The sequence below is a fragment of the Artemia sp. Qi Xiang Cuo genome, chromosome 7, assembly GCF_049724085.1.
Source record: "Artemia sp. Qi Xiang Cuo chromosome 7, ASM4972408v1, whole genome shotgun sequence".
Classification (NCBI taxonomy): Eukaryota; Metazoa; Arthropoda; class Branchiopoda; order Anostraca; family Artemiidae; genus Artemia; species Artemia sp. Qi Xiang Cuo.
This window is the reverse complement of record NC_142800.1, coordinates 64,375,469-64,400,478: the sequence shown is the minus strand read 5'-3', so window position 1 is coordinate 64,400,478 and position 25,010 is coordinate 64,375,469. Positions and strand designations below refer to the sequence as shown.

General features: G+C 34.0%; 2 protein-coding genes across 2 annotated transcripts in view; one reads left to right on the top strand and one right to left on the bottom strand.

The window, feature by feature from the left end:
- Window positions 1–971, bottom strand: part of LOC148950579 (uncharacterized) — a 91,976-nt gene extending 91,005 nt beyond the window's left edge. Inside the window, exon 1 of the mRNA XM_089091656.1 lies at window positions 861–971. Coding sequence (XP_088947782.1) covers window positions 861–899 — 39 coding nt within the window. The 5' untranslated portion in view covers window positions 900–971. The remainder of the gene's footprint in view (window positions 1–860) is intronic.
- A 272-nt stretch (window positions 972–1,243) lies between these two features.
- LOC148950578 (KICSTOR complex protein ITFG2-like) overlaps window positions 1,244–25,010 on the top strand; it is a 47,523-nt gene continuing 23,756 nt past the window's right edge. The window contains exons 1-3 of the mRNA XM_089091655.1: window positions 1,244–1,291; window positions 10,953–11,208; window positions 13,504–13,692. Coding sequence (XP_088947781.1) covers window positions 11,000–11,208; window positions 13,504–13,692 — 398 coding nt within the window. The 5' untranslated portion in view covers window positions 1,244–1,291; window positions 10,953–10,999. The remainder of the gene's footprint in view (window positions 1,292–10,952; window positions 11,209–13,503; window positions 13,693–25,010) is intronic.

Below are 25,010 nucleotides of genomic sequence, written 5' to 3'. Positions count from 1 at the left end.
GATTTCTTCTTCTTCTATACAGATCCTTGTATTATCGCCTTGTATATAGGATGTCAAGGGTCTGGCGTATTTAATTACTGAAGCAAGTGTGTGATCCTCATCCTCAATCAGGGCCTTTTTCTCAACGGGGGGGCATATTCTTCAAAATTATCCTTAAAAATAAATTAAATTATAGTTTTTTGAATGCAATAGTGAAAAAAATTCACCCCCCCCTTTACACAGCCCCTCCCTATATTCTTCTATATTAATGCATAAAAACTTTCTACTCTAATAAAAAGGAATTTCAAAAGGGCGAACTGGTTTTAAAAGCTATTCTCTCTAACGAAGATAATTATTCTTAAACTATGGGGTGTAAAAAAAACATTTGATATCCTGTACGGTTCAAACGAAAGACACCTGGTCATTAAGATTCGGTTAGATTTTTTTCAAATTCAATGATTATGTGTAAAAATTTTTTTTTGTTTTTGGATAATAACGAATTTATCAAAGTTTAATGTAGCTATTCATGTACTCTCGGATATTTTATCTAAAATTGAAATAAGTTGAAATAAAGATTTGTTTTGGACATTAACCATTATGAGATAGTCAATATGCATTAAAGAAATTATCTTTCTAAATAAGAGAGTTAAGTGGGGATAAATTTCATTGTTAGTCTATGCTAGGCTATAGACCCCCAATTATAAAACCTTCGAAATTTTATAAACTCTAGAAATGTAGGCTTGATAACCCGTTCCCACTATATAGACCTATAATTAGAAAAAAATTCTTTAACACACACACACACAGCTAATAGGTCTAAAATGCTAAAATATAATGCAAATGGTAAATATCTCAATTAATTATATATAAATAAAACTTACGATATAAATTTGCGTAACAATATCATCAATACTCTCCATTTTATCTGGTGTTTGTTCCTCAATGGTTTCAAAAGAACTGATACAGTGGGCTAGAAGAACGAACAACTTATACGGTTGGAATCATAACAAAAACAGATAATGTGTAGTTTCGACATGCAAATTACGTCAAATTCAAGCTAATAAGTCTCAGAAATCTGGTCTGATGTAACACCCGGTAGTATTCAATGGACTTGTGGCTTTGGCGTAGCTTCGCCCCGGAATCAATAATGGGTTCCTTACTGACAGCGCAGGAGTTTTTCAAAAAAATAGTGTTGTATCCTGTTATTGATGTTCTAACTACAGAAATTGAAAGTAGGCTTGAAGAGAACAGTTTGGACGTTTTGAACAACTTAAGCGTAATGCTAGGTGCAAACGAAATGAACAAAGACAGTGTAAGCTTTGTGTGTGAATGCTATAAGCTCGATTTTGAACACTGCATGACTGAGCTACAGTGTTTTTACGGAGTTGAGGATATAAAAAACAAAAACATTCCAGAAAGAGTATCTGTTTTTGCTGAGAAACGCTTGAAATGTATGTTTTCTATGATAATTGATCTATTTAAACTGTTCTTCATTATTCCTGTGAATTCTGTTTTTTGTGAAAGATCTATTTCCTGCCTCTGATGGTTGAAGATGTACTGTCGCAACACCACGGGGCAAGAAAGATTATCTTCACTTGTACTGTTGGAAATTGAAAGAGAAGTACAAATTTACCATGATTAAGTGATGAAGGAATTTAATATAGAAAAACATTGACGACTACAATTTTTGTAACAATTCTATGTAATAATACAGAGCCGTAACATTGATTTTTTTATTCAGGATTAAGTGTGTATTGTAGGTTTAATTTATATGTACAGTCGTCTAATTTCGAAATATCATAAGATTCATGTTACAATATAATATTTGACTTGGAATTTATTTGTAATAAAACTTGGAATTACCCTGTGTTTTCTCTTTGGCTTTATGCGGCCCGCTTGTTTCAATGCTATCTTTTAATGTAAAGCAGCGAACCCACTACCAAATCAATTTAATAAAAATTTATAAATAAAATTTCAATGAATCACGCATAATAAAAGTTTATCACAACAAATTTAATTTTACAAATTTAAAATCTGTTCAAAATTGCGTGCAACTGAATGCACAATACACGGTGCTGATAGAATGGTGCTTGCTTCAACTATAAGATAGAGCTTCCTGTGCTGGGACGGGAGGTTAGGGAAGCGGGTGGGGGGGATAGGTTCTGCAACATTAGTGGTGAAGCCTGCTGGAAAAAGCCAAATGTATATGAAATTCACTTTTGTTTTTACTACCTAGGCTATCTACTTTACCTCTTACTCGGCTTCCATAGCTTTTTACCTTTCTAATTTCTCAAATACCTAATTTTTTCTCTCCTAATCCATTTTATCAATTTTTTTTATCAATTTTCTCATTCATACGATTCTCCATCCATTAATTTACGATACAATAATTTCAAAATTCACATTCTAGCTACCCACGGCGGCAAGGGGCTGGTCCAATAACATATAAGATTAAAATTCACCTTAGCCCACACAAAAGCTTTTTGAAACTATGCTACAGTCGCCTGCAGCAACTCATTGCTGAGAATCTTAGTAAAAGCTAGATCAGCAGTACTTAATTTTATGTTTATATAATGTGTGTTTATTATGTATTGTGTAATATTTTGAATTTAACCTAGTAGCATTTTCGGTAAATGGTAACTTTTCTTCATAAACGCCCGAATAATTCTAAAGTTTATAACAATTTTGATATATAAATTTACTAAAAATAATATAATTCTTATAAATATATATTTATAAAATATATTTTAGAACAAAATTTTTGATTGAATTATTATTTATAAAATGTTGGTAATAACACAGATTTTCAGAATCTACCTCAAATACAGCTGAAAATGATATGAAATATATTTTGTGCAAAAAAAAAATTAGTCAAAACGGAGAGTTGCAACACATACACTGACGTGGCCAAATAGATATACAATAAAATGAGGTTTCTACATTATTTTTCGGTATCTATGCATTATGACTAAACCAGCGCTATAGACTGTACAAGGAAACCATACACGAAACCAGACAAACGGGTATTTGCTAGATAAATTGATGGAAAAGCGTGGTTGGTACTTATGCATTAGAAGTAAACCACCACTATACACGAAAGAAGTCAAGTTTGGTTAATGCTAATGAAATAAAATAAAATAGGATGAATATATACGGTAATAGTTTATAGACAAATTTGGGCTATATATTTGCACATTAGGGGGGGGGGGTAAGCATAGCATATATTAAATACGTAACCTAACCTAGGTACCTCCCCCCCTAAACCCCAAAAAACAATCGTTTAAATATTGTAAACCTCAATCAGAAACCACGCTATACAATCAATTTAGATAGCAAATAGCCGTTTGACGGGTTTCGTGTCTGGTTTCTTTGTGCAGTTTATAGCGCTGGTTTAGTTATAATGCACCAGTACCATCGACTGCACCGAAGAAGTGAAGTTATAATAATCCTAATGAAATATACCCCACTCTGATGAAAATAACATACATCAGAAACAAAGTTATTGAAACTACAACCGATAATTATAGAAAGCAGGCTGCCCAGAACGTATTATATTAAATACCTAGCCTAACCAATTCTATACATTATATATTTAAATAAAATGTACCTGGATAGTAGTTTATCTCACTGAGACTAAGCTAATTATCTCCAGATTTAGACAGATAAACCAGTTTTAAACAGATCAAGCTTCTTGGTTTGGTCGATATAATTGACAAGACTTTCATATAAGTTCATGCAATACATCATATAAAATAATTTGAGCGGTTAACAGCTTCATTTTTAATTCATACATGGAAAGAAAAAATCATAAGCAGCGCAATAGTGCTGCTTAGGTAAAGAGCAATGTGAGCAGAATGTATTTATTTTTCTGACCAAGACCCTTCGCATTTAAGGAATTGAAGGAAACATCGTAAGGGGCTCATTCAATAGGGAATTGAAGGTTCTGGTGTCCTTTTTAAGACTTAAAAGTGATTGGAGGGCAACAAGCCCGCCCGCAAGCCCATGATTTCTCCAAACACATCAAATCAGAATTTTGAAATAAGTACGTGAATAATTTGAATAATTTTGGGAATAATTTAGTGAATAATTTTGAATAGTAAAACACAATTAGTATATATAATGTTCCATTAGGGAGGGAGTGGAGGGAGGTATAAAGCAAAGCATCAATTAGGAATAGTATGGGTAAGTATTTTCTAATGTAGGTAAGTGATCTTCAAAGTTCACAGTGTTTGTTTTAGAAGTGGCCATGTGTTTGTATAATTATTGAAAAACAGAATTAATATTTTTTATTAGTTTTGACCCGCTTGGCCGTAATCGGTATTTGCAAGATATCTTCTATACAATTTCGAACCAAATAAATAAAAAAAAAGTTTTATTAACTGAAAGTAAGGAGCGATATTAAACCTTAAAACTAACAGAAATTATTTCGTATATGAAAGGGGCTGTCCCCTCCTCAATACCTCGCTCTTGCGCTAAAGCTCTTATTGTTTTAAAAAATAAAGTTGTGTGACAGATTCAAACTTTTGCGTAAAGAGCGAGGTATTGAGGAGAGGACAGCCCCTTTCATATAATATCGCTCCTTACTTTCAGTTAAAAAAACTTGTTTTTTTTTAGTTAATTTCTGAACGTTTTTGAATTAATGCAGCTTTGATTTTGGCTCACCGTACATGAATAATTAAAACGAAATTTGCGTATTAATTTTACTTTTTTGGCTAAATGGCTTTCACGAAATTTTGTTCTGACGTAACTTACGAATTAACTTACGTAACGAACTTCTATATTCGTATGTTTTATTACGTATATTAGGGAGTTTTCCCCCTAGTCGATACCTTGCTCTTTACGCTAAATCTCGAATTTTGTTCGAATCACAAACCCCTGAATCACAAAGGCCGGTTAATTAGAATAGATAGCTTTTTTGAAACTACTAAAGAAAAACTTTAGCGAAAAGGGTGAGGTATTGACTAGGGGAGAACCCCCTCATATACGTAATAATTTCTGTTTGTTTCAAGTTTTAATGTTGCTCCTTACTTTCAGTTGAAAAAACTAGTTTTTTTTATTTAATTTCTGATCGTTTTTAAATAATGATGGGAAATCCGGCACCCCCTTCATAGAAATGTCTCTTACCCCAAGAAAACATCCTCCATGGAAGGATCCTCCCCCGTAACCCCCAGCTCAAACACCCCTCCCCCCATCAGAAAAAAAATATGTAAACAATGGGCAAAGTTCGTAACTTCCAGCCCTTCCCCGGGAAACTGTGGGGGATTAAGTCATCCTCAAAGACATATTAATTAGATTTTCTAATTTACTGAAAAACATGGCTATCTCAAAATTTTGATTGGGTAACTTTGGGAAAAAATGAGCGTGGGAGGGGGCTAAGTTGCCATCCAATTTTTTGGATCACTTAAAAAGGGCACTAGAAATTATAATTTCCGTTAGTATGAGCCCTCTCACGATAATCTCTGAATAATGGATCGAAACGATTACCCCTGAAAAAAAAAACAAAACAACAAACAAACACGCATCAGTGATCTTTCTTCTGACAAAAAATACAAAATTCCACATTTTTGCAGATAGGAGCTTGAAACTTCCTTAGTAGGGTTTTATGATACGCTGAATCCTATGGTGTGATTTTTATTGAAGTTCTATTACTTTTTAGGGGTGTTTCCCCCTTTTTTCGAAAATAAGGCAAATTTTCTCAGGCGCGTGGCTTTTGATGGGTAAAACTAAACTTAATAAAACTTATATATTTGAAATCAACATAAAAATCTGATTCTATTGATGTATCTATGAGTATCAAAATTCCGGTTTTTAGAGTTTCGGTTACTATTGAGCCGGGTCGCTCCTTACTTACAGTTCGTTACCACGAACTGTTTGATAAAGAGAATAAAACGAATTTCTTATCAGAATAAAAAACATCCGTTGTTATATTATGCATATAAGTTGCTCTTTGGCTACTTTAAGTAATGAAAAGGTTGTATATTCCATTATAATAGTAAGAACAAGGGGGCACACCAAATGATTTCAGGCATATATACCTAACTGCCTCAAGACACCCTTTCTTCAGCTCCCCTTACTGATATAACCTGAAAGACAGTCGAGTGCCACGTGGAGCGTAGTAGCCTTCATACATTGTTTCTCCTGTCTTCATCAATGGTGTGAAAAGTGAAACAACCAGGTCCATCTTGATTGTATTAAATAAAAAAACACTTTTTTTCAACTGAAAGTAAGGAGCAACATTAAAACTTAAAAAAAACAGAAATCATGTATATAAAAGGGATTGCCCCCTCCTCAACACCTTGCTTTTCACGCTAAAGTTTGAATTTTGTCCTAATTCTTAAAGAATGACTCCTAAAACACAAAGGTCGTTTAATTAAACAATAAGACGCTTTTTTAACAGTACTAAAAATCTTTAGCGTAAAAATCGAGGTGTTGAGAAGGGGCAACCCCCTTCATACGTCATAATTACTGTTCGTTTTAATTTTTGATGTTACTCCTTACTTTCAGTTGAAAAAAATTGCTTTTTTAATTTAATTTCTGATCTTTTTTAAATAATGCAAGGAAATCTGGCCCGACCTCCACGGAGAAACCCCCTCCCCACGGAAATATCCTCTACACAATTCAATCCCGGTGAAAATTTACCCTGGACAATTACTCTTAACCACTCCGCGAGTAAAATTGAGACGGGAAAGAGAAAGCAAGACATTCTTCTTCTTCTATTTCACAGCAGGCGGGCTTTTCAGTAGTTACTATTTAGCCCTTTTCCTTTTGCTTCACTCTGTGGGCTATAGAACTACTGGCTTGGTTGCCTCTTATTTATTAGATATTCTCAAATATCTTTCAGTAGATCTTTTGACTCAAGGAGTTCAAATATAAGATGATAGATGTCGATTTCTATGCTCTGTGTGCAGGTATAGCTGGCTAGGCTCTTGGCTGATAGTGAGATTTTGTGGTGTTGGAAGGATTTTAACAGTTTACAAAGCAAGGTATGTTGTGCAGACGTCAGCATATTACATTCAAATAGGCAGTGGTCAATTGTTTCATTATTCATATTACAATACCTGCAAAGAGGGGACAGGGGAACTGAACCACTTAAAATAGGAAACTGGTACGAGAATGCAAGAAAATTTAGTCCATTTGTTCCAGAACGAATTCTATGATGAAACTTAGAAAAGTACTTATTGGGAAAGGGGGAAAGGATAGGATTATTCTTATTAAACATAATATCTGATAGTCTCCATTGGTAAATATCTCTAATGGGGATTGGTCTCCCACTTGACTGGTCAATATTTATAGCATTTTTTGCTATTTCATCAACCTGATGATTACCACTTATACCAGAGTGGCTAGTAATATACTGAAGATAGGTTCTTATGCTACTTGAAGCAAGATTGTCTATAATACTAAGACAATGATAAGTGTCAATATCCAATTTATACTGAGGAGCTGGAGACAGCAACTCAAGGCTTGATAAAGAGTCAGAATAAACTGTAATATTATTTGAATTAGCAATCAAAGGTTTGTTATCCATAAGGTGTTCTAATGCCATGATTATGGCATTTAACTCTGCAGACATTATAGATACAATATTATACAATCTCTCACCCATTGCAATTTTCAGGTGAGGAAGGAAAGCACCACTTGCCTCCTTTCTGATTCATTTTGGACCCATCAATAAAGATTTGGAAATGGTTTTTATAAGTAATTGTATTAAGTTCAGCAAATTTTTTCTGGACAAAAGCAATGGGGGTGAATTCTTTATTCCACTTTGAGAAATCAGTATTTATTATGGAAATTGACCAACTTCATGGAGGGGTTTGGGGATAAGTAGGTGTAATAGACTTTGCTGGCACAGGGAGCTTCTTCTGAGTATTGGCATACTCATCTGCAATGCCTCTATACATGGCTGGATTTCTTAACCAATTATGCAGGGTGTGTGAGCTATTTGCTTCAATTTTTGTAAGATGTTTTATCAAAAGAAAGCTACGTCTCTCCCTTATTGTTGTTAATCCACTCTCCATAAGCAGAAACTTGGTGCTTGTGGGTTTCCTAAGACCAAATATGAGACGTATTATATCATTTTGTATTGTCTCATTTTTTTGCATCTGGGTCTTTGCAAATCCACCAAAGACGATGAGCCCATAGTCAATATGTTTTATCATGTATGAATGATATACCGAAGTAAGGTTTTCTCTTTTCAACCCCAGGGTATAGAAACTAGTGTTTTTAGTAAATCTGTTTGCCTCAAGCATTTTTTTATTGAGTTTGAAATCTGGTGGTTGAAAATGAGTTTTTGGTTAAGAATGAGACCTAGGGAGTTAGAAAAATTATCTTCCGGAATAGTTGTTCCGATTAGAGATAGTCTTGCATTAACATGATTTGGCTTTCGGTGAAACTGGATTATTTTTGACTTGGTAGATGCAATGAGTAAATCTGAATGTTGAGAGAATTTTTCAAATTGGAAAAGTGACTTTTGCAGCTTTGACTGTGCTATCTCAAAGAAGTTGCCAGATGACCGTAGTACCAGATCATCAGCATATTTTAGATTCGTGTGGTGGAGGTTCATGTCCCAGAGATATAGGGCAAAGAGGAGGCAGCTGAGGACTGCTCCCTGAGGAAGGTCTTTGGTTATTGTCTTTTGGGGTGAAGAGGCTGAACCTACACAAACGATGAAACTTCGCAATTCTATGAAAGATTTTGTAAAAGATACTAGCTTGGGGGGTGGTCCAAGGTTTACAAGTTTATTTAAAAGGATTTGGTGGTTCACATTGTCATATGCCCCTTCAAAATCTAGGAAAGCTGCAACTAGGACATTATTTTTTGAGAATGATTTATTTATTGCATTTGTTAACAATATGATAGCATCTGTTGCGGAGTGGTGTTTCCTAAAACCAGTTTGAGTGTGAGGGATCATATTATTTTTTTCAACAAACCAGAGGAGTCAGTAATAGATCATTTTCTCCATTATTTTCCCCATCACAGGAGTAATCATTATGGGCCTATAAGACTCAGGGTTATTTTTGGGTTTATTTTTCTTTAGGATTGGTAGGAGGGACGAACATTTCCAGATATTGGGGAACATAGATGAAGCCCAAGCATGATTATAACAATTTAGAAGTTCTTGTTTGTATGAAGGGGTGAGATTCTTTATCCATGTAGGGTGTATATTGTCATAGCTGCCGCTAGTCTTGGTCCTAATATGATGTATTGCATTATTCATTTCCTGGATTGAAAATGGGCTGGTGATTTTTCTCTAACTTTGAATGTTCTGTGATAGGTAAGTTAAACTTCTGTTTCGGATTTAAAGCCCGAATTTGAGATAAGGTTTTTTTTCAGCTTCTACTGCAGCTCCTTCCACATTTTTAAAGTTTGAAAGATCTCTTGATAGAAGGTCCTGGCTCGAAAACAAAGAAAACGAATCGGCTTAGAATCCCTAGAACTTGCCAATGCCTACAGCCTAAAGAAAGCAGGTTCTAACCAAACAAATTCGAAGTTAAAGCACCAGGCTTTATGAAATTCATGTGGAAGAGCATTACAAGTAGGAAAAGGTTGAAATTGGACCTTGAGAACGTCTTTCTCGACCATGATTTTGCATGGATACGGATGCTCATTCCTGAAAGTTTCCTTCGCAGAGCACACACAATTTCTAAATTATCAAAAATCTACATTTTTGAATTGTTTTGAGTAAGGTACCCGTCTCACTAACCGTATTTCAAACAGTAAGCTGTACGAAAAATGTGGTTCAATCCTGGTTTAAAGGTCTATAATTATAGAAAGGTTGAGATGACTAGAACACGTTTTGTGGATTTATGACGACAGATTGCCAAAGATCGAATTTGTCGCCAACAATCTAGGGCCAAACCGAAAGCAAGCTGTTCCTCAAATGGGGTGGGAGATGTCATAAGGAAAGATTTAAGGGAAATTGGTACTTGTTGGGAGAGTGTAAGGAGAAAGACTTTGAATAGATTGGGGTGGAGGAGGGTGTATAGCTGCATTGGCTTCGGGTGGCTTGGTGCTGCAGTCAGTTGCTAGTAGCAGTAGTAGTAAAATTCTACTGTTCTGCACTCTCACTTGAATTTTTTTCATTTTAACTTCTTGACCCTTATTCTATCAACTCTTATATGTAACTTTTATTGGCTTGGACCAACCAGTTACAAAGCCCAGCATTTGTTATTTTTCTTTTTTGATACTGAAGGCTGAGCAATGTGAAATAAAAGAGAGGAGTTCTTTTCAAAAAAGACTTTTTACTCCAAAAAACAGCTTTAGCGTTTTCCCCATTCTTTGCACAAATATCTATTCCAAAAAAAGAAATACCCTTTTTTCTTCTACACAAAATAATCCTTATTTTTATTTTTAATCTGATAAAAAAAAAAAAAAATGAAGTTCAAATTTGGAGGTTTAGTAGAAATTTTCCTGTAAGCTAGGGACTCTCAAGTTCTGAATTTTACTTAAAATATTTTTTTTAATTTTTGAAAATAAATAAACTTTATAATTATGTTTTATACTTTAAAAATAAAATTTTATTTTATTGATTGTAATTAATTTATTCAATAAAGAATTCACCAATATCTAATTTTTCTGCAGATTCCACATAGGCTATGTAATTTTTATTATATATCTTTCTAAAAGTTAGGTCTTGTACTATGTCTTGCTACCAAAGAGTCTGTTTAAAAAAAGATGAATACACGTTCTATAATTTTTCTGCTGATTATGGATAGATTTGTAATTTTTATTATATTTCATTCCCAGATTACAAAAAAACTCGTAATTAGAAATATTTTTGAAAAAAGTGTATTTGTGGGTAGATTAATGTAGTACTACGCTTAATGTGGCATGTATTTGTAGTCAGTGTAAGCAGACTGTCTTCTTACTCTACAGAAAAGAAGTTTAAGTCTTTTTATTGTGCATTTTAGTGATATTTTGAAGCTTGCCCCCTCAGGTAAGCCCAAAGACTGTTTGATTTTTTTTTTTTCCAGCTCTTACAGACCGAGTCGTCAGATCTTATAAATGGTCAAATACAGAAATGCCATCTAGGAGATTCGCAATGCCAATCCAGCCGAATGGGAAGCTTGTAGCACTCAACAAGTGGGAGTTTACTAGTCAAATTGGCAACATTACTAGGAGTTTAATGACAGATGGCACACCTACTCTGTTGGTCTCCCATCCAGGTGGAACATTTATTAGACTAAAGCTTGATCAAAAGGGTGATACCACAGATAGGGCTCCAATTGAGTAAGCTTTTCATTTAGTCCTTCATTTTTCCTACAATCTAAGCTTTGATACCAAAAATGCACTTATGTCTCTAGTAAGGATCGTTTGTTTTCCCATTGCCTGGCCTGTAGGATCCATGACATTTGCATCACTCATACGGAGCACCTGCAATGTGTTGATTCGCTACTCTGCAACAAGCTTGCCATCTATCATAAAGCTATTAATAGTTCCAAGGTTTCCTAATTCCAAGGTTAGTCAAGGTGTGCAAACTCTGCCAATTTTCATTTGGTCGTTGGAGCTTATTTAAATAACAAATAATAGTTTTTGATCACACAAAATATATCAAAAGGAACTTGTTTTTACGTTGATTCCAAATATATTGGAATCATTATTTTTTAAATCACGCATAAAAAGCTATGCTACGGAGAAAATGTGTGTAATTTAAGGAAAGGGAACACCCTTAAAAAGAGAGCAATCTTGAAGAAAATACCAGCATTATATTCAGCATGACCATGTCCAGCATGTATGGGGTTTTAAGCTCATACATGCAATTGAAAAGTCCTATGAATCTCTTCTCAGTTTCAGAGGCTGTACGGCCACATACTCCTGCATTCATCCTCAAAGATATGCACAGTCGAAATAAAGGGCTACTATGCAGAAAGTATATACAGCATAAGTAACGTTTAAACAATGCTACATTTCTTCAAACCAGCTCTTGAAGGGGGGAGGAAGGTCAATTCGTGTTTTTGAGGGGAAGAGTATGCCCAAAAAAAAACTTTAGGGTAATTTGTTCCAATTTTTTTGAGAGGTCCTCCCGATCTACTTAGAGAAAGGATTCAACCCCCAATATCCTCTCATTAGGAATAATACATGTGGACTAAGTGTGGAATATGAATACAAAGGGGTGAAGGGGCCCCCTGTTACTGCAGAAATTTATTAATTGTAAAGTAAAAACTACATTTACATAATATTATTAAGTTGATGCGACCTGAGTGACTCCTCAGATTAAGTGTTCATATTGAAAATTGTAGTGCCATATAAGTTAGTTTATATGTAAGTATGTTTATGTTGACTAGATGCTCATTTATCTTCTTTTTTTTCTTTTTTCTTCTTCTTCTTTTTTGTGCAAAGGCCAGGTAACTGTTTGTAATGAATATCATAGCATATGCTTATCTGGGCCAAGGCAGAAGAGAGAGGGAATGGGGGTATTTCCAGAAGAAATATTTCCCCAAAAAGTTCTCCCCTAAAAATAAAAATCTTTTTGGCATTTCAGGCCCTTCTAAAAAAAAATCAAGAGGGTCATCTTTTTCTTTTCGAAGCATTGTTACACAAAAGCTAAACCTTACTGTAATAGCCAAGGGCATTTGGACCGGAAGCTCCCTTCATGTTTATACTACATCAATCGTAATATTAAGACGAACAGAAGTTAAATAACAAAACACGTTTTTATATGTTATAGTAAAGAGCGACATCGAAACTTAAATAAATTAAAATTATTCCGTATATGACGGGGGAAACTACGCCCTCAATGCCCTACCCTTTACGGTAGAGCTCAAATGGTGCTTAACTGAATCGGAATTATTCCGTATCAAAGGGAGCTGTCCATTCGTCTTAACCCCCACACTTGTTCCGCTCAGATTGTATAGTGCTTTATGAAAAATTATTTATGAGTGCGGCAAATGTATTTAGTGTGCATTTACTATTGTTGTATATACCGATTGCCTTTTAAAACATATGAATAGAAGAATTGTTTAAAGGAAATACTTATCAATAAGCTATACCGTTGATGAGCATTTATTAAAAATACTCTTTATTTTATTCCAACTGCCCTTGATTGGATTGAGCAGTAGTTTTTGAAGTATTGGAACAGAAGCTCGAACTTTAGCGCAAAGAGCGAGGGCTAAAAAGGGAAGGGGTAGTACTTCTCATGTGTGGAACTATTATTATTCAGTTTAATGCTTCATAAACTTCGCTGTAAGAAGGGGAGAGGCTGAGGTGGCGACATTTCACTTCAAATATTGAATTATTTCTGTTCGTTTTGAATGTTGATGTCGCTCTTTACTCTCATCTGGAAAAATGTGTTTCTTTATAAAATTATTCATAATGGCCACCTAAAAGAAGTAAGTGTAACAATTTAAGATGAAAACACAGCATAGAATAATTACGGTTTGTAAAAATGTTGGGAAACACATCTTCTTTTTCGCTTAAGAGGCTCAAGTTGTTCTTGCGCATGAGCTGAAAACAGGGGGACGCCCTACCTGAAGGGAAGTGGGTAGTATTAGAACTAAGTAAATATTCTTTAGCTTGATTTTTTAGGATTTTGTCTGGTAAATCAGTAGCTTATCACAACTTGGGATTATCACAGAAGAGAAATCAGAATGTTTCAACAGAAATAATCGGTTTTATCCAAGATGTACCTAACGCCAGTGATAAATGTGCGCTTCCATTTGCAATTGCAACCCTGGATGGATCGTTGACGCTTGTAAAAGAAGACGTTACTCTATGGTAAGCACTTGTGATTTTACTTGAATTTTAAGGGCTCTATAAATTAGGATAAAATATTTATCTGTAATACAACTAGGGTAATGTGCAAAAGAGGAAAAAAAATTGGGGAAATCCCATCTAATTTGAGAAATTTGTTTTTTGTTTAAATCATATTTTGGATAAAAACTTAGTCAGTTTATCGGTTTTACTTACTTAAACCGTCATTCGCTTTAAAAATGTCAATGTTATGTTACCCAAAATTAGATTTCTATTTGCAAGTATAACTGAAATAATAAATTTAGAACATGAATTGGACAATATTTAGGATTGATCAGGATCGCTCACCATGGCTGCTGGATAGATACGGATAGGTAGTAGGTGTCACGTACAGAAAGGTTAGTTGAAGAGTTATATTGGAAATTCTATATTTATTTTTTTTTTTCTGTAAAATTGTGTGTAATCATGGTTGCATCAATGCGTGGCTTCCACGGCGTCAATAAAGTTAAAAAAGCTGTCCACAAAGCTGTACACAACAACACATAAACTGTTTTCCTCGCATAACTTTGTTGACTTTATTGCTGTCGGAAAAAACTTGAACTTTATTTAACTTTTACAAGAAAGTTCAACCAATTGCTTTCAAATAAACCACGCACAAATTAGTGTCTATATACATAATAGTGCATACTTGTTTAGATATTTTGCTTGGTAAAAGAATAAGGGTCGCATAAAAAAATATTTTCATTAATAATCGAAAAGAAAAAATGCTTAAAAATATTGTTTTTCAGCTCCACGTATGATTATTTCAGTTACTTTCCATGAAAAATTGCATGAAAGCCAAAAAGGTAAAATCCTTGTGTGAGTGGGAAAAAACTTTATAGTTTGCACTTCCATGAAAAACTTCATGAACTTTATTGACGCCGTGGGAGCCCCGCGTATTAGCTGCATTGTAGTAAAGGGCAAACCGTCGACTATAGTAACTGAAAGTTTAAGGACACATATTGGACGAAACTATCTAACAGGAAATTTTTCATTCAAAACTGATTCAGAAATGGTAACTAATATCTGTGTTTGTGTTAATAGTTAAAGTTTATTGTGAAAAATTTTTTTTTGAATTTTAGGAAAAGAGCTTAAAATCCCTCAAAAAGCAGGTGATCGAAATGAAGAATTGACAATTAGAATCGGCATGGGGTCGAAGAAATGCAATTAAAATTACCATAGTTCAGCACCTGTAACTGGATGTTTGTGATCTCCCTTCTTGAATATTCTCCCTCCTAGCTTTCTTAGTAAGCGAAAACGGAACGTAAAACATATTTTGAAAAAATTACTTAATAGAACAGTTATCATTAAAATCTGATTCAGGAATTATAAATATTATTTTGAGAGTAAAAGGCAACTACAAAAACAGTTTTTAAAGAATTTGGAGAAAGCTTGGACCGATGATGTGTTACTTTTGTTTGTCCAGAACTAACGGGGCACTCGAACATCGTAGAGGGTTGTTTTAACGACCATTTAAAGGCCAATCGTAACATCTACATGCTTTTTATAAATTCGTCTCGGTTTTGCCTTTGTAAAGGGCCATAATGCACCAAAAAAGGACCTTTTGAATCGCTTCTTGAATGAAAAGGCCGGCAAACATAAACACTGTATACTGTTGTTGTATTATTGTATACCTCTCTTTTCAAAATCCTCATCCCAGTCTCCTTAGTAAGGGAAAATAAATACAAGGTGTGAAAACCCTGCCTTTTGAAAAGAAGAAATCATTCAAGTTTAAAGCTGACTCAGTGATGATAAATGCTTTTTATGTTTGTCTTTTAGAGCAACAGTTATTGACAGAAACATATTTTGGGAATTCCGAAAGAGAGCTTTAAACCATGAAATAAGTCCAACACTAGTGGAGCACTGAACACCTTGGGGGGGGGGGTCAAAATGGGTAGCCGAGCAAAGTTTTATAATTCAGGTTTTACTGCCCCACTCCAACAATTGTTGTTTATGTTGTTCCCGACTAATTGGTTGATGGTTTTGACATGACATAGCTTACTTTGTCTGAAAAATTCCAACTGAAAAAGACCATTGATTCGCCATTCAAAGTTGCTCCCAAGTGTAACATTCACTATCTTTGAAATTTTTTTTGAGTCTTCTTTGCAGCAGAAATTCTTAAGGCTACGATACATCATAATTCAATTTCAGATTGATCAAAAAAAAATATCAAGAGAGAGAAGTTGAAATTTTTTGATAGTAAGCCTGAAAAATATTTTTCCTGTGAATGGGCTCAAATTTTATGCATAAATAAATAAATACACAGTTGCTTGTTTAAAGAGAGTATATATATATATATATATATATATATATATATATATATATATATATATATATATATATATATATATATATATATATATATATATATATATATATATACATATATATATTTGTATCTGGTACAAGTGAGGAATAATATATTCTACTGAAAGAATTTACAATTGGAGCCTCAAATTTTATGCATATTTAAATAAATACACAGTTGCTTTTTTAAAGAGAGCATATATATATATATATATATATATATATATAGATATACTATATATATATATAGATATAGTATATATATATATATATATAAATGGAGCCTAGGAAAATATTACTATAAGATATACTTGTGAAGTCAGATACTATCGGATAGACTGTGTATTGGTACTTAGATAGCAGTGAAGTTTAAGTCCCCTCCAAAGGAAATAGTGTAGTAGAAAAATTCTTAAATTTGATGAATGCAATAAGGATTACATTCATAAACCGTATTTTTATTGGATTTCAGAATTGATTCCAGCTTCAGTTAACTTTAGCCAACGCCCCCCCCCCCACCCACCCCCACTGCTACTTAATTCTCGGATGTATCCGTGGGCTATTAACAAAGGCCTGTTAATTTTTATTATTTTCAAAGCAGCACTACTTGGAGTTATGTGAATGTTTGTTTGTTGATAGTCAATACTTGTGTTTTTTCCCAGAGATGACTGTACCAAACCAGAGGTTGTAAATAATCATGATAGGGCTTATTCGGAAGTAAATTAAAAGTTTTAATGGTCTTTTGCTGCCCATTTGGCAAAAATTGCTATAAAACGATTTTTTCCAAATAGGACCAAAATGCCTGTGAGTGTAAATTCTGGCGTTTCAAATGTCTCTCAAAAACTGTTTAAAAATCTGTATGCATGATCAATATCCCGTCCCCCCACCCCCGAAAAAAGGTTTTGCAATTTGTCCCATCATTTTTCCTCCTGCGTACGCTTCAGGCACTACTCCTCAATCTTCCCATCATTTTTTTAAGCATCTAACTAACTCAATCCCTAACCCTCCTAATGTCACTAAAGAGTCTGTCTCCTAAATGAGTTTGATACATTTCAGCATTGATACATGTCAACATGTGACTGTTAGGGGTGGGCTAAAAGAAGATGTAGCCTCATACAGGAATAGCTAAAGAAAAAATATGTACCATTTGATGCTCTATCGAAATATAATTTTCATTTTTGTCGCAAAGATTGACAATTAATTCTTTAAAAAATATTCTGAGAAAATGAATAGAAAAGACTTGTTAAAAATTGAATATCTTTATTGTTGAAATAAAGAGACCAACTTACCCAGGGTAAGTTGCTTTTCAGACAAACTGTGTTTAACATAGAAATTAGCTGAACTAGGTGAATGAAAGAACCCATTCTCTCAAGGATGAGAGTTGAACTCATGTTCATCTCTCATCCTCGTGAAAACAACCATTTGTTCAGCAAAAAGATAGATTTATCCATCCAGTCCTACTCTGGTCGAAAGGCAGGGTTGAACTTAGGCTCTTTATCAAGTTCACCAAGAGGTGGAATAGAGAAGGATGGAGGCAAAAACATACTTTTATTGAACAGTTCCAGTGCAAAAACACAAATTCATGTGGATGCAGGATTTTCATCCATCTCGCATACTCGTGAAAATAGCCTCAATGTTTCATAGATTTTTAGAAATTGATACTTGTACTAATTAAAAAAGGAAAGTCCACCTGGGTCTATTACTTTTTTTCAAATATAGAAGCAATTTTTATATAAAAAAAGTATATAAAAATATTTTTTGGAACAATTGAAGCCATTGTTTATATAAGAAACAGAGACTGTACAAATGGGAAACGAAATATTTTTCTTCTGTATTGGGTTTTAAATTAGGCCAGTTTTGCCGCTTTGACAGCTTTTTCTCTCTCCGTGTGTATGTGCCTGATAAAGGACTTGCCTTATAACCCCGAAGAGCCAAATTACATCTTTAAATGAAGAGCTAGTCTGCAGTTTTCATGAAATATATTCGTCAGCAATATTGCAATTATATTGAAATGCATTTGCAATTTTGATGAAATTTTAAATTTTATTTCAAAAAATTCAAGCATAATATAAGCCGTGCTTCTTTCTTATGTCTCTTCAAAAGGTTTTTTTGAAACTAAAAAACCTTTTTTTAGTTTAAAAAAAGGGGGGATTAAAAGTTTCAAAAAAAGGAGGGGGGGTTAGGGGTTTCAAACCCCTAACCCCCCCCCCTCCCCCCCTGGATACGGCCTTGCAGAAAGGAAAAGCAAGTTGCTTTTCAGACAAACTGTGTTTAACATAGAAATTAGCTGAACGAGGTGAATGAAAGAACCCATTTACTCGAGGATGAGAGTTGAACTCATGTTTATCTCTCATCCTCATGAAAACAGCCATTTGTTCAACAAAAAGATAGATTTGTCCATCCAGTCCTACTCTGGTCGAAAGGCAGAGTTGAACTAAGGTTCTTTATCAAGTTCACCAAGAGGTGGAATAGAGGAGGATGGAGTCAAAAACATACTTTCATTGAACAGTTCCAGCGCAAAAACACATTCATGTGGATGCATGATTTTCATCCAGCTCGCATACTCGTGAAAATAGCCTTAATGTTTCAGAGATTTTTAGAAATTGATACTTGTGCTAATTAAAAAAGGATAGTCCACCTGGGTGTATTACATGCTTTCAAATATAGAAGCAACTTTATATAAAAAAGAATATATAAAAAATTTTTTTGGGAACAATTAAAGCCATTGTTTATATAAGAAACAGAGACTACAAATGGGAAACAAAATATTTTTCTTTTGTATTGGGTTTTAAACTATGCCTGTTTTTGCCGCTTTGACAGATTTTTCTCTCTCCGTGTGTATGTGCCTGATAAAGGACTTGCCTTATAACTCCAAAGAGCAAAACTACATGTTTAATTGAAGAGCTAGTCTCCAGTTTTCATGAAATATTTTATTGAAATAGTTTTCATTGAAATATGGTGAAATTTTTTTATTTCAAAAAATTCAAGCATAATATAAGCCGTGCTTCTTTCTTTTGTCTCGCTAATGCCATGCACTGAGTTAATGAAACTTCCGTTTCATAAAAGTCATGTAATTAAAGCAGCATAAGTCATGGATAATTATTTTTGTAACCCCCTTGCGATTCTTATTCTTGTAAAAAAAAGAGTACGTTCAAGATTTGACAAAAAGCTACTGAATTTCAATAAAAAGTTTATTTTTTGGTCCAAGTAAGAGCGAATCAACTGTTGGAACAATTAAAAATTGACTTTTAGTAAATACGTATCAAATTGAAATTGCTACTGGGAACATATTCAATGCTGCTCATGTTTCCTGGGAAAATTTCAGAGTGGCGTGACTTAAGACTTTATTTATTTATAAATTTATTTGTAGATTATTTATAGATTTGTTTAGTGCCCTTTTTGAATAAAGTGGACTTTGACATTTTTTGTATCAATGCTTAAATTTGCCAAACCATATTGCTAGGTAATTTCGAAGGAAATTGCTAGGTTCGTGCAATTTCGTCAGGCGAAATTAGTACATTTAAAAAGATAAGCAAAAGTTAGTTTAAAAAAATAGTGTAAAGAGCCGACTCAAGCCGAGTTAAAAATTCAAATGGACGAAGTTCTACAACACGCATCAATAAAACTACCTCCAATAAACCGACACTTTATATTTCGTACATTTGTAATGTTCAAGAACCAGTCCTTTGCTGAACACAATACAATGTGTGATTTTTGTCGAATAGATACAGCGCGCTTTATTATGTTTTACAGTAAGAAAATAAAGTATTTTAGGATGTTGTTATATGATTCGAATTCGACTAGATTAGTAAGACTTGTTGATTCTCATTTTGTAGACAAATCTTATGTGAAGGTGTCTATGGACTGCTATGATTTTAGATCAAACTCAGAAATTTGCATCATTATTTGAAATCCTCTGGATTATATGTACAAATAACAGTGTTTCTGTGGTTTATATCATGGTTTATTATTTCTTAGTTTCGAACAATGCTAAAGCGGGTTTCCACAGTGAAAAACTTTTATTGCCAGATACTGATAGTTCGGCTGGCAAGTCCAATGAGCTGCTTTGTAAATCAGTCGTTCATTTTTTTTATTTTATTTTTACAGTGCTTAGTTACTTTATTTGCGAAAAGAAATTTTTTGGCTTATATTTTTTTTAGAGAATTTAAATTTCGCACTAATAATTATAAATATATCAGAATCTGAAAAATCATCGAGGGACTTACAAGAGAATGTTTTTTTTTCCCGTATGGTACCTGAGAACTTCTCTGCGTCTAAAACAGCATCCTATTTTTTCACATGCCGTTTGCGTTTTCGGTTTGTGTTTTTGTATTTTGTTTTTTCTGTAAATATAGTGAAACACCACGAGTTGATTTATTTGAGGCAACTTAATACATATATATTGCATAATCTTTGAAACATTAGTTTTGTCTGTTTGAAGTTTTGATTTTGTTCTTTACTTCCATTATAAAAACTAATTTCTTTTTCAATTAATCTAAAAGATTAAAAAATTAGATGTCAAATCAAAATATAAAATAAAAGTTGTAGTTCATAATCGGTGGTGTAAATCGGTGTTGGCCAAAGTCCAACTCTCGACTTGCATACACTTTGGAAACTTTTACAGTTTTGGAATTTTGGAAAATTTCTTTTTAAATTAATATAAAAGATTAAACAATTAAATGTCAAATCAAAATCTAAAATAAAAGTCATAGTTTATAATAGTTTGCGTAAATCAGTGTTGGCCAAAGTTCAGCCCTCGACTTGCATACAGTTTGGAAACTTTTGACCCCAGTTCCTTTTCAACTTAAAAAGTATAGGAAGTAAAATAAAAAGATGATTGCATAAAAGGTGAGAGCATAAAGGGGATATCTGTTAATTCTACAGAAGAATTATTTATCTTTATTATATATGAAGTCTACGATGTTTAGAAACATCTTCCTAAATTATGAATGCATTTATATTTTAGGTCACTGCAAGTAGATCGCAATCGATTTTGTATTTCCAAGTTAGATGTCACTGGCAACGGTAAAGATGAAATAGTTGCATGTGCCTCGGATGGCTACACGTATATTGTGAACACGGAAGGAAAAACCGTGCGTTTCGCCTTTGGGCGATCTGTGAGTTCATTCTGTGCTGGAAATTTTTCGGTTGATCATGGGGGAAACTCAAAAGCCCTCGTCTATGCTACTTTTGAAGGAAAGATTTATATTTATTATAATTTGAATGTCCAAAGAATGGATCTTGTGACGTATAAAGAATTATTGAGTGACAGCAGTGTAACACTTCTAAAATGCCTGGACATGGATATAAACAACAGTGAAAAAATGAAAGAACTTGCTAGTTATTTGTTATATAAATATAAGTAATAATAATATGAGGTTTTGTTATATTTTGAGTCTTTAATATCGCTTCTTAAATATTATTAAACTCCACTTTAGGGAGTACAGACGCGTTTAACTCAGGAACTCACCCCAATAGTACTTTACAAGTTCAAATTTGATTACCAGCTGTATATATAAAACAACAAAAGACACCCTTTCCCTTCCAGTTGGCTCCGTGGTCCTAAAAACAGAACAGAAGTCAAAGAATAAGAAAGAAAAAGGATGACCTGACACTATTTATCGCCGGTAATCAACTCATGTCAGATGAAATTAGACTCCATAGACTCAGAAAAAAATCACAAATAAAAGAAAAAAAAGGCGAAACCGCTCACCTACAACCAACTCACAAGATAGATGGGAATAGTTTCAAAAAATTAATTTTTCCACGTATAACAAATGAAAACTTTTTCATATGATATATAAATATATATAGTAACAGAGCCCGGCGGCTTCGCTGACGGGCCCCGGCACGGCTACGCGGCAGGCCTTTATATATTGATTCTTTTTGTCGCTTGTCTTCTAATCGAAGGTGCTGTCCCAGTGAATCAACAGGTTGGTTTTCCTCATCCTCCAGCCCCCGCATTTATCTTTGGCATGATTGTTTGTTTCTCGCGATATATCTTCTAAGAGATTCATTAGGTTACGAGAGATCCCATAATTTAAGTGATATGTAATGCGTTCTCTAACAGCCTTATCGGGTCTAAAAAGTACATTTGGCTATATGAAGATGGTTCAAAGTCACCTTAAGGGGTTTGTGATAGATTTGCCACTAGATTGATTGTCTGATAAATCTTTCCAACTATTTTGAAGCTGAAAACATTACGACAATTATTTGTTCGTTCATCACAACGAAACATAAGTTCGAGTTTTCAAATTTGTTTGTGGAACTCTTTAGAGAGCAAGTGACGTCCCACAAATGGCCAAACCAATTCATTCGGATATTTTGGAGGTGGCAATACAATTCGACCAAGCAAACAGCAACCTAGAAATGCATTGCCTTTGTTGACTACTCTTCCCTCGGGAAAACGGAGGGCTCCACAGTCAATGCATTGAACACTGAATGGCCCCATTGACTTTTAGTTAACACTTGTGTTGTTTATTGCATTTTACATATGTTTGTACTGGCTTTTGCGCCACAGTTAGTTCGCGTCGAAGATTGAAATGGCATTGTTCTTTTAACGTAATATTTATTTCTACTTTAATTTCATTTTTGATTCATTCTGATTCAAGCTGTTTCTTGTCTGCTAACCGTGCAAATCTTTGTTCTTCACTTTCATTTTTACACGTTCTGATTCTCGGTGTCGCTTGTAACTCTCGTTGCCGCTTACCTTCTAACCGCATTTTCTTTTTCTAAGCTGTCGCTTATCATCACAGTAGACAGAATATAACAGTAAGCTTATCGCAGATCATTTCTGGTCTTCGTGAACAAAAAGCTCCTCCCACTTATTTCTGCCTTAGCTTGTTTCGCTTGTCGCACCCCGGTCCGGGTTTTTATAATGGGTGAGATAGAGAATGATCATACTGGATAATATATGAACTGTGCTTATCGTCTAGCCCCATGTTGCTTTGTTTGCATTTTATTTTTGATTCTTTCTGATCATTGCTGTGGCATGTCTTGTAATTTCATATTTTCTTGTTCTTCACTTCGTTTTTGACTCGTTGTAATTCTCGCTGTTTGTAATTATTGTTTTTGCAATTATTCTAACCATGTATTCCTTCGTTTTTAATTGTTAATTTACGTTTTGTCCTCTTGGTCTTATGAGATTGCTTAAAATGTCTTCCTTGCTCTTCAATTTATTTTTTAATTCATTCTGTACCTTGTTGTAACATTTCTTGTAACCGCATATTTGCTTGTTCTTCTCTTTAGTTTTTGACTCGTTGTAATTTCCGCTGGTGTTTGTCTTTTAACCACATATTCCTTAGCTCTTTACTTTCGTTTATGACTCGTAATTGTCGTTTTTTCAAGTATTCTAACTGCAAATTTCTTTGTTCATTTTCGTTTATCATTACTTCAGATACTTTTTAAGGACATCCCCTCATGACGCCCTGGAAGTTTCAGCTGGATACGGTAGGTTGTACCTAAGATAATGTTTATATACCCTTTTTAAAATCTATATGAGCATAGTGTGTTTTGATTTAGTTCAACTTTCCCTACAACATTTCTTCAAATTTGCACAGAAACATCCTAAGCGTTATTAATAGTCCTTAAAAAAGCAGTAATCAAAATAGCAGTAGTGGTATTAGCAGTAGCAGTAGTACGAGGAGTAGTTGTAGTAGAAGTAGCAGTAGTTGTAGCGTAGAAATTTTGCCTTTTTTGTCAATTAATCATCCCCTCATCGTTCCCTTAAAGTTTTAACTAAATACTTTCAGTCATTCCTTATTTACGCTCTTTTGCGCCTGCGTGCACATAACGTGCTTTGGTTTAGTTTAACACTCCCCTCAAAATTCTAGGAAAGCTTCACCTGAATGCCCTTGGTCCTTACGAACTTTCAAGGTCAAACAAGCCTTCTTTTTCAATAACAAATACTATATATGTAAACAATGTAAGAATTGCATTACTTACAGCCCTTCCCCTGAGGGCTGCGGGGGTTGAAATCCCGGAGACATTGTTAGTGGACTTTTCAACTATGTTCAACAAAATAGCTATCTCAAAATTTTGATTGGATTAATTTGGGGGAAATTAATGGGCGTCGGAGCACTTACGGTACACTAAATGCATTTGAGTTTTTTTGTAAAGGATTTAAATTGTCTAGTAAAATCTGTTTTATAGCTGGTAAAAGAATTTTGAGAGCCTTATAAATTGTTCTTTTTTTTATTCGGGCTAATTGAGTGTTTTTCTGCTTTTAATCTGTTGTGTTGCGACGGTTTAGTGTTTTCCATACAGCACTAATTTTTCAAAATTCTAACAGATCTTAAAAGTCAACATTGATTTTTGTGAGCTCCATGCTCATCAAGCTTGATGAACCTATTGATGAGCCCTTAGTGACTCATGATGACCCTTGATCTCAACCAAGCTGTAAGCTCAAAATATAACGATTCAAAATCAAAAGGCACTAATTGCTTTACTTTTTGGGTAAAATTCTACTTTAGCTACTTTTGGATATCCCATTGAAATTTTACCCATTGAATTTTCAATGGGATTTACCCATTGAAATTATGACAAAACAACTTTTTACCTTAATTTTCAATTATCAGTTTCCTTTTCTCTGGCTTAGTTCTGAAAATGCAATTCCTGTTATTTGAGTAGCCTAGAATTTAAGCCATATCAATGTTTTTTTTTCTTCAAAATTTAGGAAATGGATTTGCATAACTTTATAACCTTATAAGTTGGGATTGAGCAAAGTTGTGAAGCTGAAAACAATTTTTTTGTACTTCATTTAAGCAGATAATCTATTTTGCAAGGCTTCACTTTTATAACACACAGATTTTTAAAGGTCATCAAAGGTCAAGAAGCGATGACGTCACTTTCATTTAAAGGTAAAAAAGGACTCAAAGGACTTTAAAGGACTCAAAGACAGGATCTCATACTACCGGATCCTATAATTCCTACGCTATTAAAAAAAAATATCACTTTAAGCTGTTTATTTCAGATTTAGGAAGACAAGCAACAAAGGTGAA